The 19,956-nt window shown below is 38.6% G+C and overlaps 2 protein-coding genes across 2 annotated transcripts; both read right to left on the bottom strand.

The window, feature by feature from the left end:
- Window positions 1–261: 261 nt before the first annotated feature.
- LOC139947524 (uncharacterized) lies at window positions 262–6,945 on the bottom strand. The gene is made up of 5 exons (XM_071945459.1): window positions 6,840–6,945; window positions 2,457–2,576; window positions 1,591–1,680; window positions 984–1,244; window positions 262–533 (listed from the first exon to the last, which is right to left on the bottom strand). Exons 1-5 carry the CDS (start codon window positions 6,943–6,945, stop codon window positions 262–264), a joined length of 849 nt encoding a protein of 282 aa, XP_071801560.1.
- A 5,326-nt stretch (window positions 6,946–12,271) lies between these two features.
- Window positions 12,272–19,683, bottom strand: LOC139947445 (uncharacterized). Its single transcript, XM_071945353.1, has 5 exons — window positions 19,578–19,683; window positions 17,777–17,899; window positions 14,832–14,915; window positions 12,978–13,232; window positions 12,272–12,566 (listed from the first exon to the last, which is right to left on the bottom strand). Exons 1-5 carry the CDS (start codon window positions 19,681–19,683, stop codon window positions 12,298–12,300), a joined length of 837 nt encoding a protein of 278 aa, XP_071801454.1. The 3' UTR covers window positions 12,272–12,297.
- Between the last annotated feature and the right edge of the window lie 273 nt (window positions 19,684–19,956).

Below are 19,956 nucleotides of genomic sequence, written 5' to 3'. Positions count from 1 at the left end.
AGACCTCAGATTTAGAACTTGAGGTCTCGAAATCAACCATCTAAACGCACACAACTTCGTGTGACAAGGGTAGGGTGTTTTTCTTTCATTATTATCTCGCAAGTTCGATGACCGATTGAGCTCAAATTTTCACAGGTTTGTTATTTTATGCTTATGTTGAGATACACCAACTGTGAAGGCTAGTCTTTGACAATTACCAATAGTGTCCACTGCCTTTAACAACAAATAACGCGTATAATGCAATATTATTGCATTACTGGCCTAGCCACGGACTACTGCATACACCAAGCAGCGAGGCTGATCATCTGCCTTCAAGTCTCCAGCCTTTACGTCGTAGAGCCTGCACTGACCAGAAGTCATGACGTAGTCGATAGACCAACACTCGTTTTCCATCCTCAAACACCGCTGGAAACAGCGCAACATCGACTTCATGTCAAGGACCGACAGAGGGCGTGCGTTGGTGATTTGTTTGTCCACAAACATCAATGTGAACATGCAGGAGATGGAGAACGACGGGTCCACGATCATTGCAGCTGTAGACATATCTGTTTCAGTTAGAGTAGCTGTCGAATAAAATTAGAAAACAAAGTAGTAGAAAGCGAGAACATGCTTTGGTTGTTCGCAAAAATAAAAGCCCTTCTCCGAGATCTTTGCATCTTTGACGGAAGTAGTAACAATAGACGCCAAATCCCTTAACAAATAAGACCGCCGAAAAATTAAGCAACCGACATACAGCACATAATAAAGCTGTAATTCAAACAAACAGCTGACAAATACCCTAACGCAATTACGCAATGTTACATTCCAAGAACCAATTCTGGCAAATAATGTCACAGAGTGAGTTTACCATTATTAAGACGATGTCACTGAATAAAGAAAAATATTTGTTGTAGATTTCCTCAATTTATGAGAATGGTTAACTACAAGAAGATCAGAAAACCGTGCTTTGTCATTATTCATTTTCTTGTTATAAATGTTCTTACTTGTTGATTGAGGGCAGTGTCCCGTGGGGTACTCTTCAACCATCACTTCGCAAAGTGTTAGGAAGTTGTTATCTGGTCCGCTCACATGAAAACCGTCGTCCACACTGACGAACCGGGAAATCACGGGCGGGTCACATACAAACTGTAAGTGTGCCCCAGGGATCGACGCTTGGTCTTGTGTCACTGGTAACCCACACGCGGCGTTGTTGAAAATGTCGCCCTGAATGCCTGCCCTAACCACGGCGGCATTCAGTCGTTCGTCTGCCAATGGAAATTTAACTCTTGATTAAATTTACTTCAACTGATGATTATTTATTGTTTAATATAAGCCTCGTTTTACATGATAATCTGTACAAATAATATTTGCCAACTAATTTTAATGGCTTCCGTTAACTACATTAATTTTGTGCATAACAGTAGTACCCTCGTTTATATTTTGTCATTGTTTACGATAAGATCTACTGGTCAGAGTTATCTTTAGTACCGTACAAAAATAATGCTAAAACACCGGCTCGAGTGATACGGTTATAATTATTCTAGCTGGTTACCACATATACTTCTTCCTTGATATCTTCAAATTCTAAAGTTTTAACGTTTTAGAACTTACAATCAGAATCTCCTCTGTTGACAAGGGTGATACGACCGAGGCAGTGGTTTGCTCCCAGGTCCACCTTCCACCACGGATGGGCATTGTAATCTGCAACATGAATAATTATAATAGGGGGATTAAGGCATGAATCACATAAACCGAGGACAATATTGTCTGAAACCCAAAGGTATCGATGGTGCAGAATCACATTTAAAAACACCGCGGGTGTGACTAGCTATAATAAGTGTTTCCACGAAGTTAGACCCTTTCAGGTACCGCCCTCTCGTGAATCTTCTTCCTCTTTACTATGTAATTTCCTATTAGGGGAACAGAATCTCTTAATACAGCCATACTGAAAATCATAAGTTTCACTTTAACTGCTATTTGCTCTAAACGGGGACTTTTTTGCTAGGCCCTCGTCAGTTCCTGGTGCAACCATGGAGGAAGGAAGAAAAGGAGTATGAACGGCCCGCCAAACCGCAGAGCAAAAGAAAACCCGGACAATGCCCCTGTCTGACCAGTGGAAAAAGATAGGAGACCTCCTGCATGACGGCCGATTAGTGACCACGATTAGATCTCTTTGTACATAAGGCGACGGTGGTACCGCTACTCAGCACTGTTGCCTTCGTGTAAAGTTTAATCATTGGAGACAAGAATTGTGAATAATTATACATTTTTTCATTCACCGTTTGTGGTGTTTACATGGAAATATCATAGCATTGTTACTAACTTTCACATTTTTTGCGACTTTCCGGTCAATAGCGGTGGCTCAAAATTTGGGTATTAGCACACAAGGGTGGTTGGTATTCAATTGTGTATTTCGTTTTGGTGGCCACGAGTGGACACAAATTTTATCAGGTCTCCAAAAACTTGTTTACACCTACCCGTAGAGGAGCAAGACCAATCAAAGAAGTTTGTGCTTTGGTTTCCGTCAATTGCTCGATCGGCTGAATTATTTTGGTAGGACGAGATCTGGCTGGCTTGCATCCCACTGAGGTCCAACGCTGAAATGAACATGACTAATTATTTATAAAATCCATTTGTTGGATGGAGACACAATCATTTTCAATTAAATTCAAGAATACATTTATTTCCTTACTCTCACAAAAGAATAACGACAGTTACATGTATTGCGGAGTAAAGCAAAACATAATCAGTAAACATAAATAAATGAATAGAGTACACTGTAAAAAAATTCCCGTAAAATTTACGGGAATCGGTTGTGCAGCGAGATGCCAACCGATTCCCGTAATTTTTACGTTGCAAACCGTACACGAAGTTACGGTGTGCCGTGATTTTCACGGTGAGAAAGCTGTCAGTTTACGGTGTAAACCGTACACGAAGTTACGGTGTGCCGTGATTTTCACGGTGAGAAAGCTGTCAATATACGGTGCGAAGCGTACATGAAGTTACGGTGTGGCGTGATTTTTACGGTGATAAGGCTGTCAATACGGTGTAAAACCGTACACGAGGTTACAGAGTGCCGTGATTTGTACGGTGTATTACACGAAAATAACCATTATGTTAAAGGTACGATACAGCTTTGCTAATTATCAAAATAATTTGGCAAGAAATATAATTCTAAATAATTTTCATCATAAAACTGCAAATGAGATAATAATCTCCCTTCAAAATAGTTCCATCTTAAATGCTGATATTCAAGAAAAGTTCTGAACACCATCAAAAGGCAACAACTGCTTTCGATTTGCACTGTTCGAATTCAGACGCTGCATTTAGTGGTCTTCATAACACAATATAAACTTCCACATAGAATAACTGATGAAATAGAAACCTTAACAGGTTACCAATGATGGGTGTTTTGAAAACTAGACGACTGGAATTGGAATGAACTCATTGTTTTCAGAACCAAAACCAATGATGTATCATACCTTTAAGTAATAACCCATGAGCACGGGATTGTACAATAGAGTACAAAAAAGTGGGTAAATCTAGTTATTCTAGTCGCCCCGCCTGAACTTCCTCATAAGCATTGCGCGTGCGCGATGATCCCTAAAGTTCTTTTGGTGTGCCCAGATACGGATTTTGGCCGTAAAAGGCTGGCGAGCAAAAGCGATAATGGTAATTCACCGTCAAAATATAGACATTTAGACAATCCCATGGTGCATGGCGAGCCGGTATTAACGGGGTTACACCGTACAGTCAAGGAAATGGTTTTATATATAAAATACACCGTAGATGTTTGCGTACTTTTCACCGTAAAAATTACGGTGATTTTGTTTAACAATCCCATGGTGCATTGCGAGCCATTATTTACGGGTTCCACCGTACTTTTCACCGTAAAAATTTCGGTAATAATTTTTTAAACAATCCCATGGTGCATTGCGAGCCGGTATTTACGGGGTTGCACCGTAAAGTCATTGAAAAATGTCGTTATCACCGTAAAAATTACGGTAATTTTTTTAAACAATCCCATGGTGCATTGCGAGCCGGTATTTACGGGGTTGCACCGTAAAGTCATGGAAAAATCTCGTTACGGTAAAACACTGTAGCTATTTACGTACTTTTCACCGTAAAATTACGGTAATTTTTTTACAGTGTACGGGGCCGTTTTGGTAAGCATGAAATTGAATGGCCGAATTCCGAATTTGAAACGCAGTGACAACTGGAGAGGCAAAACAGCTTTAATTCGAAAGCATGAAAATTAAATTGGCTGCTCATTTTCTGAATTTGACCGAGAAGACCTATAAAAGACAGACAGGAAAACAAGACAACCAGACAGACAAACGAACAGACAAAATTACAGATGAACATAATACTCGACACAACGAGTTTGAAATAAAAGCGACAAGATGGCAGAACAGTTTAAGCTGAAAACAAATAAGACAAGTATAATGATTGTCTTATTAGCCGTAGTGTGCTTTTTATGAGCTTGGTCTGGGCTGGGAGAGCACATCTTTTTGACTTTTGCACTTCCCTGGACGGTGCTTGTTCAATTGTTTAGTCCGAAAAAATAAAAATATAACTCAGCATTCAAGGGTCAAAAAGAGTTATTCAATTTCAAAAGTTAAAGTCACCTGGAAGTGGTATTTTTTCAAAATAAAGCTTTTGCCACTAATATATGTGTTTTGATGAGTGGAATTTGAATAAACAGTTAACTAAGGTTTTAAAAAATCAGTTCTTATGTTATTTACAAATTTAAGAGTAGACCCCGACCCGAGAGGGCGCTGTTCGTGACGTCAATCGAGGCAGACTTTGCCTGTAATGCGTAGAGTAAACACAATTGCAAAGCACATGTACGGACCAAGTCATAAGTTTGTACGTTTCAAAAAAAGATATTTTTTTGTTTTTTTCCGGCAATGCCGACCAGGTGTATTGCTGCTGAATGCAGAAAAACACTTTTTGAAATGTACCAACTCACGACTTGGACGTACATGTACTTTGCACGTATGTTTACTATACGCATTGCAGGCAAAGTCTGCCTCGATTGACGTCACAAAAGGGGTAGGCGGAGTCAGTCCCCCAAACAACTTTGTATATTTTTTAAACGTATAAATCGTGACAAACAATTACTGAAAAAAATTGTTTTATTGTTCGTAAGCATAAACTCTTATGTTTGAAAGAAAAAGAAATCTATTTCCAGGTGACTTTAAGCATTCACTGGTCAAATAAAATCATTCAATTTCATCAGGCCGCAAGACTCATTCAATTTCGGTAAAGCCAGCAGCAAGAGCTGGTCAACCATTCAATTTCATTAGTGGGCAACAGTTTTTCCAAATGTTTGCATTCAAATTCATATGTTATGTGCCTATAATAAAGGCAGATGTTTTCAGTGAAAACTCATTTCTACACTGGTTTGACTTTAAAGCCCAACGGTTTTGAATAAAAAATGACTGCCCGTGGTCGGTATACAGAGCAAGACAACATTGAGATTAATTTGTTTTTTAAATTTTTCAACGACCCCTTATAATTTTAAGCTTTTTGTTTCGTTAAAAAACTTGTTAACTTCTAATTTTACGTGTTCTGACATTAGCAGAAACAAAGACAACAACATAAATACCAGTGCAACAAAATCTCAAGGCTAAAGTAAAAGATTTAGTTTTCTTTTCAAAGTTATCTCGTACAGGCTTTAACTTTAAGGGTAACAAAGCAAAAGGAACAATTAAATCAATTAGAAAAACAAATGATATAAAATGTAAAGTACATGGAAACACCTCTTACAAAATGTATTTGTGAGCTCGTAAAGGAACTTTAATTTCTAGTTTACTCATTAAGCCATGCATAACTCATCTTTAATTTGGATGCAAAGAAGTTGAAATTCGTTGCACATAAATGAAAAAGAAAACTCAGCAAAATCATGTTCGCTTCGGTGAGTCCTTATTTGAATGCATCAATTGTAAATAGGTAGTAGAAATTCAACTTAAAGCCAGTGTACACTATTGGTAAATGTCAAGACCAGTCTTCTCACTTGTTGTACCCCAACATGTGCATAAAATAACAAACCTGTGAAAATTTGAGCTCGAGTGGTCATCGGAGTTGCGAGATAACTATGAAAGAAAAAACACCCTTGTCACACGAAGTTGTGTGCGTTTAGATGGTTGATTTCGAGACCTCAAATTCTAAACTTCAGGTCTCGAAATCAAATTCGTGGAAAATTACTTCTTTCTCGAAAACTACTCCACTTCAGAGGGAGCCGTTTCTCACAATGTTTTATATCATCAACCTCTCCCAATTACTCGCTACCAAGTAAGGTTTTATGCTAATAATTATTTTGAGTAATAACCAATAGTGTCCACTGCCTTTAAGAATGGTAGAAATTCAACTTAAGAATGGTCAAAGTGTAGTCTTGAATACCTATAAATGAAATAGAAAGACTGAAGCGAATCTGAACGAGAAAAATGCAATCGTGTGTGCACGAAAACGAAATTGAGTACATTAAGAGCTAAAAAGAAACCCTATAGTTTGAGAGTATTAGGGGAAAATGCGTGAATTTGAATGCATGGTAATGAAATTGAATGATTTATTGCTGAAATTGGCCGGGAAAACCTATCTTAAAAAGATAGAGGTTTTTATGTCACATAATTTGAATCAGAGATTAACGCTTCTAGTGTATCCTAAAGTTTACTCTTCGATCCTGCGTGGACATAAAATCTTTCCGAAGTTTCGGCGACATCTCAAAAACGCGACGTTTTAAATGATTTTTTTGCCTTATTACATTTTAAAACATTATGGGACGATTCCGAAAATTGAAGGCATACTTTGCCTTTGTTGCGTTCCCAAAACTATTTTCCCGTCAATTAAACACTCACCTGTGAGATCGAGGCACCAGCAGGATAGCGGGTAAAACCACACGAGGATTCCAAAGAGAAATATCAACAGGTTTTTCTCCTGCAACATTCCTTCGCAGTGAGCCATTATGGCACCTCACCACTCGTTCGCTGGTATCACATATACTTACAGAATAAGGCAGCTAAGTGTCACACGCAAACTGAGTTGTGCAGACTAATCGCAATATAATTGGACTAGCTGATGAGGGGTTAATTTGCGTCAGTCAACCGATAAACTCCCTTGCATATTATGACGTCAGAAGCCATAAACAGCGCCCTCAAAGAGGTCAATGAAGACATGTTATTGGCTGAGGGCCATGTGCAGCGCGTACACCCGTGCAGGTTTTCATTGCTTTGGCTCCCATACGCCTCTCTTAATATTTATGCATGACGTCATAATTCTTACCCAAAATGGGGCTATGGGCGCAAGTCCCCCATCACTTGCAGTGGCTGCGCTCATCGCCTCGTTTTGGGTTAGCATTGTGACGTATCTCATGCATAAATATTAAGAGAGGCGTATATAAATTGCTCCATAATAGATATATAATAGAATATTTTAATTCTCTATCTATGTTTGGCACATACGCCTCTCTTAATATTTATGCATGAGGTACGTCACAATGCTAACTCAAAACGAGGCAATGGGCGCAGCCACTGCAAGTGATGGGGGACGTGCGCACATAGCCTCATTTTGGGAACGAATTATGACGTCATGCATACATATTTAGAGAGGCGTATAGATATAATACTACTACTAATAATAATAATAATTACAACATTTATAGAGCACTAAAAACGGAAGTTTCTAAGCGCTATGAGCAGATTGACAAAACAGATGGGTTTTAAGTTGAGATTTAAAAGTGTCCAATGAAGGAGCTGCTTGAATGTGGGTGGGTAGCTTGCTCCGAAGTGTTGGAGCTATGACTAGACCTAAAATAAATATATCTATGCTTGGACTCAACGATGGCGGTCAAGGTTAGGATTCTGAACGCGATTATAAATTACCTGAGGTGGGCGTGACTCTTAAAAGGGCCACGTCGTTAAATGCGTTTCCTTTGTTGTGTACACATTTAACGATGTGGCCCTTTTAAAAGTCGCGCCCACCTCAGGTAATTTATCACACGTAGGCGAATTAAACACTTGGCCTATTTTCATCTAGCACGACTCCATTTTTCTCGAAAGCCTCTACATTATTTATCCGTAAGATTGAGGCACCAGCAGGAGAGCAGGCAAAAACACACTAGGATTCCAATGAGAAATATCATCAGGTTTTCCTTCTGCAACATTCCCTCGCAGTGAGCCATCATGATAGCAACTCACCACTCGTTCGCTGATATCAAAAATACCGTTGAGGAAAAAGTGTTACACGCGAACTGAGTTTTCCTTTGTAAGCGCTTGAGAAAAATAAAGTTTCACTTTATGGGTTTACAATTTACAAGTGCCAAATACCCTTATATGCCGTGTTTATGTTCGTAGGTCATGTCACTAACACATACAAAACAAGTATTGTTTCTCTGTAAGGGACAAAAATATAGACCGTATTGAATATGACGTCACCGTTCAAATCTCTGCCCTACAACATGGCGATTGTGCGCGTATGCGTGGGTGTGTGCGTGCATGTGCCGTACGCCATAGAAATCAAACCGGGAATGCTGCGTGATGCGTGCTTCGTTGAAGTACGCGTTTGGACGCGCATACCGTTTGATTTACAAGATGGCGACTTTCATAGCAAAAATGGGTTATTAAAGACGGTCTAAATACTAGTCCTTATACCCTCCGTGTGACCATCAGAATATACAAACAAACTTACATATTAATAAAATCATTCATTATTATTTACTAGTATTGTTTTACTTTATTTATTGATGGATTGAATGATTTATTTTATTGATACAATTTGTATTATTCCTTTCAAAGTAGGTCTCTGAAGCATCAAATAAGACTCTAAATAAAACCAACCCGTGTCGAATTAAGAATGTTTATTTTAGCCAGGGGATATTAACAAAAATGCAAAAAAAAATTTGTTCACAATCTCAGTAAGAATATTCTTAGTCGCCGTTCATTTACCTGGCATTTACCTTTATTTTGACATCTTCCATGCTATTTGGCTTTAGTTCTCAACAGGGAGGCAGGAATTTCTGAGACGTTTTAAAGTATCCCTTTTGGCGGTGACAATAAGATTGTTTGTACACACGGCCTGTTCACACTAGTTCAATTGATATTTTAGTAATTGAACTGGATTTAAAGCCATTGGAAACTTTCGGTAAACAGTATTGTCCAAAGGCCCACACTTCGTGTATCACAACTGATATAAAAAATAACAAACCTGTGAAAATTATAGGCTCAATCGGTCGTCGGATTCGGGAGAAAATAACGGGGAAAACCCACCTTTGTTTCCGCACGTTTCGCCGTGTCATGACATGTGTTTAAAATAAATCCGCAATTCTCGATAACGAGAATTGATAATTGTTGTAATGTTTTCTCGAAAAGTAAAGCGTTTCATGGAATAATATTTCAAGAGAAGTCTTTCACCATTACCTTCTGTAAACCCTGTAAGTTGTTTGTAAATCTGTGGACTTTTTTTTTCTGTGCCGAAAGTGTATAATGGCTTTAAGTGTTCATAATATTTTTGGTGGGCGATTTAGTCAAATCCCAGGAGTCTTCTTGTTGGTGTAGCTACACGAAGTGTTTATGCTGCCATGTATCCATGACAACGAAACTACAAATACGTGTTGTTAATACATTGTCGAAACAGAAGTCCTACTCTGCAATGCCCTTGGTGAGAAGCAGTCCGTTCTAAACAAAACAAAATCGTGTATATATGCAATGCGTTGCTAAAGATTCAACAGTTATAGCCGAATCTGTAGTCACCAATTCAGATAATAGTCAGGAAAACAATCAAGAAAATTAAAGGAACACGTTGCCTTGGATCGGTCGAGTTGGTCTTTGAAAAGCGTTTGTTAAAACATGCATATGGTAGAAAGATGCTGTAAAAGTAGAATACAATGATCCACACAAACATGCCTCGAATTTGCACGGTTTTCCTTTTACCTCGTCGACTAACACGGTCGGCCATTTATGGGAGTCAAATTTTTGACTCCCATAAATGGCCGACCGTGTTAGTTCGCACAGTAAAAGGAAAACCACGCAATTTCTAGGCAAACTTGTGTGGATCATTGTATTCTACTTTTATATTATCTTTCCAACCATATGCATTTTATAATAAACGGTTGCAAACGCTTTTTTATAGACCAACTCGTCCGATCCAAGGCAACGTGTTCCTTTAAAACCACAAACATAATGTTTAACGTTTTCATGAATAGGACTTGTGGGGTAAAAAAAATGTTCGTTTTGATGTCATGATATCATGGCATCCATAATCATAGGACTTATGACGTTATTATGACATCATAACATGATGTCCCAAGATATGATGCCATCCTAATAAAACCTAGAATCCCAGATGATGGGAGTAATATTCCATATAATATAGGCCTTTACTATCCAGCACCAAACAATTTGCGCTGCGTATATACATCATGTGAATATTTGTATTATGGTTAAAGGCAGTGGACACTATTGGTAATTGTCAAAGACTAGCCTTCACAGTTTGTGTATCTCAACATCTGCATAAAATAACTAACCTGTGAAAATTTGAGCTCAATTGGTCATCGAGTTGCGAGATAATAATGAAAGAAACAAAACACCCTTGTCACACAAAGTTGTGTGCGTTTAGATGGTTGATTTCGAGACCTCAAGTTCTAAATCTGAGGTCACGAAATCAAATTGGTGGAAAATTACTTCTTTCTCAAAAACTAAGGCACTTCAGGGGGAGCCGTTTCTCACAATGTTTTATACCATCAACCTCTCCCCATTACTCGTCACCAAGAAAGTATTTTATGCTAATAGTTGTTTTGAGTAATTACCAATAGTGTCCACTGCCTTTAAGCAATAAATTGTTTTTAATATTGATTCATTCAAATGGAATGTTACCAAATCAACCTCTCATTTTCTTACTTTGAACCCCCAAAAAAAAGAATTTTGAAAAAATAAAGATTTGAGGTTTTATATTTACAATGATATTGATTTCCGTTTAAGTTAAGACTGTGCCATAATGAAGTATTTAGAATTAACAACATCAATTTAACTTATTAACTAAATACACAATTACAAATCAACATTTTAAGTAGCCTAAAAGCATACATTTTCAACAACTGTCAGAGTTTAAAACGAACAAATCGTCATCACGACACCCTATTAATTTTGTTTTGCCGTCATGAAAGCAATGACATCATGATATGAAGGCCACGACGTCATGATATCTGTGACATTTATGACACTATGACATAATGATGTCCCATGAAATTATGAAATCCTTAGAAACATATGAATCTAGATAGTGGTATAACTAATCCATAAACTATCCAACATCAAACAATCTGCGTTGCTTACATCTTGTGAGCAATCATGACATAATTTTGTTTTAAATCGTGGCTCATTAAAATGTCTTATTATGCCACAATCAACACATCACTTTCTAGCTTTGAAGAATAAAAACTGGACCTGGTCCGGTACAAGTTAAGACATTTTGTACTGCTCAATTTTGAAATAACTATTTAAGAACTAGATTTCCATTTGATTTCCTCCATCCGTACATTTCAACAGTTTAAATATAAACACCCATTTTCAACAACAGCCATTCTTAAACCAGATCTGCATAAACAGTCACATGACATGAATCACCCAAACTAACCCAACGAACATGAAGGATCCCATAAATCTCTATCAACCATAAGCAATATGACACTCAAGCATACAGCACAACATTTCACTCCTAAAGTTCATAGCCTGTAAGTCCAACATCATAATGCCATATCGGCTTATCTAAAAACTTTTCTCTTTTATATTTATGTGTACATTAAATTTTCATATCAATGCCCAAAAGAACCCAGAACAATTCCACTTGTCTGGGAAATTTCGTTCGGTATGTTTGGCAGTTTCAAAGCTTCTCCAAATGCCTTTGTTAATTTTGTTTTTATATTGTGGAATGGTCCGTAAGAGGAACCAATACGATGACGATAAAAAAAAGCTGCCTCCGCAGATTGATTAATTTTGTTTAAAGTCTACAGCGTACCTTTAAATTTAGTAGACTTGGTTTGCACATCTGTGATCGTAGTATATTGTTTGCATGAGAGCCAAGAAAAATTGTTTGTTTTGGGTATGCATTAGCAAGAAACAAGTGTTGAATTGACTTGAAATCGACTATGTTACTTTGTGTTATGTGATTATCCTGAACAATTTTTTCTCAAGAGAGCACAACCCGGTATTAGATAGCACGAAATAAAGCATTCAAACTATTTCTAAATAACTTGAGTTATGAATTGTCATGTATCAGGTACATTGATTTGGTTTGAAACAAGACTTTGTTCGCAATACTGGTCTAGCCACGGACTACTTCATACACCAAGCAGCCTGGCTGATCATCTGCCTTCAAGTCTCCAGCCTTTACATCGTAGAGCCTGCACTGACCAGAAGTCATGACGTAGTCGAAAGACCAACACTCGTTATTTATCTTGCAATACATGAAGCATTGCATGGGTGACTTCTTGTTATCGACCGACAGAGGGCGTGCGTTGGTTATTTGTTTGTCCACAAACATCAATGTGGACATGCAGGTGATGGAGAACGACGGATCTATGTTCATTGCAGCTATAGAAAATAAAGTAGTAAAAACGATGAAACAAAAAGCGCTTTTCGAAATTTGTGCGTCTTTGTCGAATAGATTACAACATGATTAGTAGGCGGTAAGTAAGTTGATAAGAACACTGAAAAGTCAAGCATGCAAACTATGAGTGCCAATCAAAAGGACAGTGAGAAAACAACCTAATGGAGTTGAAGACTCCTAGATTTGACGCAATTACTCAATAACGCAACGATTTTAACATTCCAAGGACCAATATTTATGGCAAGTACAATGATATAGTTAGTTGACCATTCAAGATGATGTGTATTGATTGTTCCTTGTTTTCCCCATTCAACAAGAACGGTTCACGAAAAGAAAAATCAATCATTGTTTTCATTCCTTGTCAATGATTCCTTTCGCCCTAATAGTATTCTTACTTGTTGATTGAGGGCAGTCTGCCATGGGGTACTCTTCAACCATCACTTCACACAGTGTTAGTGCATTGGAGTTTGAAGCTGGAACATCGTCGTCCACACTGACGTACCGGGCAATCACGGGCGGGTCGCACACAATCGGTATGTGTCCCACAGTGTTCAATGATTGGTCTGATGTCACTGGTAGTCCACACGCGGCATTATTGAAAATGTTGCTCTGTGTACCCGCCCTCACGGTGGCGCCATTCATTCTTTTGACTGTCAATGAAAATTAAACTGGTCACTGACTCACATAAATTCAGTATAGGCTCACGTATTGTTGGGTTGAAGCAATTGTCTCGAAATAAATCAAGTGCTATGTCAGTTTTATTGTGATAATTAGGACAACCACTGTTACGGTTTTGGTAGTTAATTACATACGATGTTGCTTCAGTTACTTGCCGTTTTGATAGCGCCCTCGTTGGTCAAGTTTTAACAAGTGTCGTAGTTCAAAAATAAGAACCATCGTTAAAATGCTAAAACACAATACACTCGCTGCTGGTTATTAGGTGCCAGCTACCCTTGCAGTGTTCTGAAAGTATCAACGTTTTGAACTTACAACCGCAATCTTCTTTGTAAAAAAGTGTGGTAAACATTATTGTTGTGCCGTGTTCAAATTAAAGGCTTCGGCTTCAGATCTCTGAAAGCGCCCCTGATCCTCTGCTACGTTGTCGCTAGACTCGATTCGAGTCTTAGATCGCGGTTATTCTTCTGCATCTCAGCCACGAAAAAGCGCCTCCACATTAATTAGCTACCATTGGATACAATGATATTGGATAAACGTGCACCCAATATGCCCAAACAGTACACTGCTCTCAAATCCGCAATAGAATTTGACTGCGTATGTGAAATTAATGAGGTCAAATGTTAAACAACACGCCAGTTCTTGATGCCGGTCTCTGCTGGCGTTATTCACGAGCCTCGAAGTGTGACGTCAGATGTTCAGGCTATCACGCGCCCTCTTCTTCTTTCGTCCATTAGGGCGTCAGCTGGCCATGAAGATCCGAGAAGTGAATTCCTTCCACGCGTCCCTGTCCAGTGCGGTCTTCCTCAGGCCACAGTTTCCCCCCATTATAAGTGCACGAATGTTATCTGTCCACCACGCCGTTGGTCTTCCTCTGCTGGCGCGACCAGCAACACGTCCGTCCATACATTGCTTCTCCAGGTTATCCCCATCTCTTCTTGCAATGTGCCCGAAATACATAAGAATGTGCCCGAAAGACATAAATACACGCGCCCTCAAGTAAGCTGAATGAGGAAGGTTGATCACAAGAGGGCGCTGTTTGTAGCGGCTATCAGGACGACTAAAAAGCCACGATCAACGACTTGGGACCAAGTCTACGTTGTCGCTAACATCAGCCAACAGCCGTAGCAGTAGCCGAAATCGTTTGATTCGGATACGGCCTTAATAATTATCTTCCCGATTTGAGAATATCTGACGTCACACTTCGAGGCTCGTAAATAATGCCTGAGACCGGCTTCCCGCAAAACCGGCGTGTAGATTCACCTTTGACCTCAGTCATTTCACATTGAGATACACAGACAAATTTTATTGCGGACGTGACAGCAGTGTTCTGTTTGGGCAGCTAGCTCATGTCATTGCAGCACTTTATCATGATCATATTGTATCCAATGGAATCACTGGATCTAGCGGCGGGGACCTTAAAGGCAGGGACCCAGTCTAGATTTGATATAACATTACATAAACAGCGCCCTCGTTGGTCAAGTATGAATAATTACCGTAGGTCTAAAACAATTAACCAGCACAACTTTCCACTAATCCCATTTATTGTGAAATATTAACGTTTTAGAACTTACAACAACAATCTCCTCTGTGGACAAGGGTGACACGACCGATGCAGTGGTTTGCTCCCAGGTCCACCTTCCACCAGGGATGAGAATCTTCAGGGTCTACAAAAGGAATATAATTACGAGGGGCATGGACAACATAAAATGTGGACAATTATTGGTTGAGACCCAAAGGTATTGATGGTGTAGAATTACAGGTTAAAAAACCACGCGGGTGTTCTTTCTTTGTTTTCACGAAGTGACATAATAATATTATTGTGGCGAAAAGTGCCTTTTCCCCACGGATCTTTGCTAAAAATAGAGCTGTCAAATAAAATGGTGTCCGAGAGTTTATCGAATTATTATTGTGCTTGAAACTTGCACATTTTTAGTAGTATTCACGGTACAATCTTTGACAATATTTACTTGTAGTGCCAACGAACGTTTAATTACTTTAATCTTTAGGGTTTACAGGAACAGTTGTTAAGAATGTATGAGAGAATGTTCTAGAATTATCCAGCTGAGATTTCGTTGAGATAATTAAGTATTCACAAGTTTCCGATGTATGTTGTTTAACGTTAAATTGTCTTTACACACGTATATAAATTGCGTACGTAAAACAGCCTAAATAAATGTACATGTAAATAGTACACACAGAGAGTTCGTGAAATGAACATTATTTTGTATGTGCACTTTGACCTTGTCATAGGAAAACTACATGTAAACTTTATTACCCATGGTTTAGCGTTAAGTATAAGCCACGCCTGCAAAGCATGTTTAGCCAATCGCGTTAGGTCGCAGGTCGCAAGCGCTAATTAACATATCTGGTCGCAACCACTTACTTTTGGTCGCAAGCGCTAATTTGCATTACAGTAACCAATTACTTTAGGTCGCGAGCTCATGCGTACTTATTAATTGCGACCTACCTAAATCTATAAAAGGCGAGCGTTTTCGGCTGCCGTTTGTTGTTATTATGATTTGAAATGATTTGATATTATGATTTGAAATGTAAATGTTGTTTATTTGGACCTCAAGTCCCTACCATCCACAAAGTATAAGAAAAATATTCTTTTTTTTTTACCGTGGACACGTATGTCGATATTATGTGAAAAGACCCTTAAAAAGGCATTTTTCACGTTTTGGGGAAAAAAGTCTAGTTTTGAGGCAGTACTGTCACAACAGGATACAATTGCCCAAGTTTTTGACACCAGATATGAAAAGACCAATGTTGGCCCTAATCACAGCCGAAAGGAAAATTTTCTGAGACCCCTGCAAGTTGACATTTTGTGGTCCAAAAATAGGGTAAAAATGTCGATTTTGCAAGTTCTAAAAACATACTGTAAGTCATGATGCAAAAATAGCACAAGAATGATATTTAAAGCAATACATTTTTTTTCTCAAGGAAGGCCAGGGATGATACTTTGTAGTGATATAAAAGGTTTTTTGAAATAATGTTGCATTTTGGTGGGGTGGAGTTGTAAATATGAGCTAAAAACCAGTTTTTCAGACCACAAAATCGGCCTAAAATGGCCAAAAAACAAAATGAGCTGTAACCATGGCAACGGGCTATACATAGAATTGAAAATGCAAAAGGCCATTCCACCCACAAATTATTTAAAAAATTCATTTTTTGATCGTGAGCAACTATGTCAATTATTTACCTGAACTGACTCTTAACCTTTTTAGTTGTGCACTTTCACGAAGCGACGTGTGTTTTGGCGTGTACACATCGCTGCATCCACTTTTTTCGACGTAAATTAATAACTCGTATATGAACCACACACGGAAGTTACTTATTTTAAAGGCAGTGGACACATTACTCAAAATAATGATTCGCATGAAACCTCACTTGGTAACTATAGGGAGAGGTTGATAGTATAAAACATTGTGAGAAAAGGCTCCCTCTGGAGTAATGTAGTTTTCGAAAATGAAAACAAAATCAAGAATTTGATTTCGATACCTCAGAACTAGATTTTGAAGTCTCGAAGTCAAGCATCTGAAAGCACACAACTTCGTGTGACAAGGGTGTTTTTTCTTTCATTATTATCTCGCAACTTCGTCGACGTTTGTTCACATGTTTGTTAATTTATGCATCAGAGATACACCAAGCGAGAAGACTTGTTTTTGACAATAACCAATAGTGTCCAGTGTTTTTAACTAATCAAAACAGTTGCAAGATTGAAAATACATTGGCAGTTCTGCATTAAACGAGGAAGTCAGTTTTAATTTTGTACTCAAATGTTTTGCTAACAATTTGCAGCAGCTCCTAAACAGCAGGTTCAAAAATCATGAGTTAATAATAATAATAATAATACAAGGTATTTATAAAGCGCTCTAACTAACAGGGGAAAGTACCACAGCGCTGTACACACAAAATAAACAAAGAGCAAAGAATAAATAAAAGCTAGCAAATCAGGTTCAACTTCAACTGCGATTTTCTCTAGACACGAAATGTTACAAGGCCCTCGTCAGTTCTTGGTGCAAGCGACGATACGATACGTACGGAAATACACTTCCGTAGTTCCGTAGTAATGCGGATGTCTGTAACAGTTGGTATGTGTTAATATTCGTTTTGGTAATCCGCCCGGGCGCAAAAGTAATCCGCCCTGGCGGATTAAGCCCGTTCATACTTCCTGCGAATGCGAATGCGAAGCGAGTGTTGACGTCACAAAAATCGCAACGAATATTCGCAGCAGTTCAGCTCCGTTCAACTCACTTGCGAATATCGCTGCGAAAGGATAGTTGTGACGTCAAATTCACGTCAAATTCGCTTCGCATACGCATTCGCATTCGCATGAAGTATGAACCGGGCTTTAGTAGTCCGCCCGGGCGGTTCGTTATGTCTTAAAGTACACTTCCGTAGATACGAGTGTGTGAAGATTATAAAGTAAAAACAAAACTCTCTTTACACTCTCTTTTAATCACCAATGTAATTTGCATCTTGTAAAAAAAATGTATTTAAATTTCACACTAACCGGTGTGAGAGCAAGACCCACCACCACTGACGTTTGTGTTTGAGTTGCCGTCAATTGCAAGATCTGCTGAATAATTCCTCCAGTCCGAGATCTGGCTTGCTTGCATTCCCTGAAGATCCAACGCTGAAATGAATATTACAACACAGTCTTCTCACTTGGTGTATCTCAACATAAATTATGCATAAAATAACAAACCTGTAAAAATTTGAGCTAATAATTGGTCGTTGAAGTTGCGAGATAACCATGAAAGAAAAAACACCCTTGTCACACGAAGTTGCGGTGTGCTTGCAGAAGCTCGATTTCGAAACCTCAAAATCTAAGTCTGAGGTCTCGAGATCAAATTCGTGGAAAATTTACTTCTTCTCGAAAACTACGTCACTTCAGAGGGAGCCGTTAACAATGTTTTATATTATATTACTGACATACAGATCCTTGTCATTTGATTGGTGGAACTTACTTCTCGTGACATTCACTATTACTCCCATCCGCACCGGCGATCAAAAAGACATACCTTCGCCCATGGGAAATAGCATTTCCCATTCAACAGTTTACAGGATCATCCTTGTTCCCAATGTTTTTGAGCAGTACAGCGCCACTGCGCCGCTGCTAAAACAAAGGAGCACTGCCTGTGCAAATGGTTGTGATCCGATTTGTGCAATGTTGCCGCTACGCGGCGCTGTATGATTTTTGGTTTTCAGTAAAACAAATTGGTGATTTTTCATAATGTTATACTTTTAAAATAACACAAAATTAATGACAAGGATCTATATGATAGTTTTATAAAAAACTATTGAGTGGCTTTAATTCGTGGAATGGAAGGAATTATAATATCGCTCGGTAAAATTTGGATTTAACCATTTCACTCGGCTTCCCCCCGTGAAATGGAACAGTCCAAATATTCCTCCCTGCGATTATATTATTCCTCCCATACCACTCTAAGCCACTCAATATTTGTATACTATCAACCTCTCCCCATTACTCGTTACCAAGTAGGTTTGAATATAACCACTATTTTGAGTTATAACCAATAGTGCCCACTGTCAGTAAGATAATTGAAAATAAAAAGTTTCGAAAAACACTAATTCACTTCGAAGTAATATTTTATGTTTTTTTTTTTTCAGTAAAACTATTTTGCCCTAAAATTGGAATCTCGGATAACGCCGACATTTCTTTTACTCATGAGATTCCTACTGAGTGAACATCAATCTCTCCTGAATTACGACAATACCTTAAAATGCGACTTTTTAAATCAAATTTTCACAGTCATGTTAGTCTTATGTAAAGCAATTGAACGGTTACGAAAAACCGAACGATGCCATAAAGTCACCTGGAAATAGTATTAAATACGTTTATGAACAATAATACATTTTTGAGTATTTGTTTGTAACGATTTCTATGTCTAAACAAATTGATAAAGTTAGTTGGGGGATGACTCTGCTTACCCATTTTGTGACGTCAATCGAGGCAGACTTTGTCTCGATCGAATTTTGAACATACACACGTACGTGGTACGTGCAAGTCCTAGTCGTGAGTTTGATAAACGTTTCTAAAAAGTTGTTCATTGCATTTTCCGGCAATGTCTCTCGACCAGGTGTATTGCTGCTGGATGCAGCAATACATTATTGATTCTTCCTGGTATGTGATAACACCATGCTTGGTGGTATTTATTCCAATTACTCTATTTTGGGGGGAAATTAATACCGTGTTGGTGTTGTCACGTACAAAACGAATGAATTTAACACCCTAGTTTTGCAGTTTATAAGTGCTCCCCAACTAGTTTCACCGTTAATTCAATACTTACCAGTGAGATTGAGGCACCAGCAGGATAGCGGGTAAAACCACACGAGGATTCCAAAGAGAATTATCAACAGGTTTTTCTCCAGCAACATTCCCTCGCAATGAGCCATCATTGGCACCGCACTGCACTAATACTGGTGTCTGATCAAATCTATAATCCAGAAGATATTGAGAACGTCGTTACGTGTTTCACACAAGCTGCCAAAATGCCAGCCCAGATGTTTGCGCAGGTAGAATGCATATAGTAACGTGGAGTACGCACGCGCACAAGTCAAACATTCCCCGCTAAGCATAAATACTTTTCACACGTCAGCGCAAAAACCTCTGCTTCAGTAAGCGCCGATTCTTTGCTTACAGTAAGCCTAGCCATGAAACTGGGACCT

The sequence above is a fragment of the Asterias amurensis genome, chromosome 14 (genome assembly GCF_032118995.1).
Source record: "Asterias amurensis chromosome 14, ASM3211899v1".
Lineage (NCBI taxonomy): Eukaryota > Metazoa > Echinodermata > Asteroidea > Forcipulatida > Asteriidae > Asterias > Asterias amurensis.
Note: the sequence above shows the minus strand (reverse complement) of the source record. Positions and strands in the feature narration are given on the sequence as shown.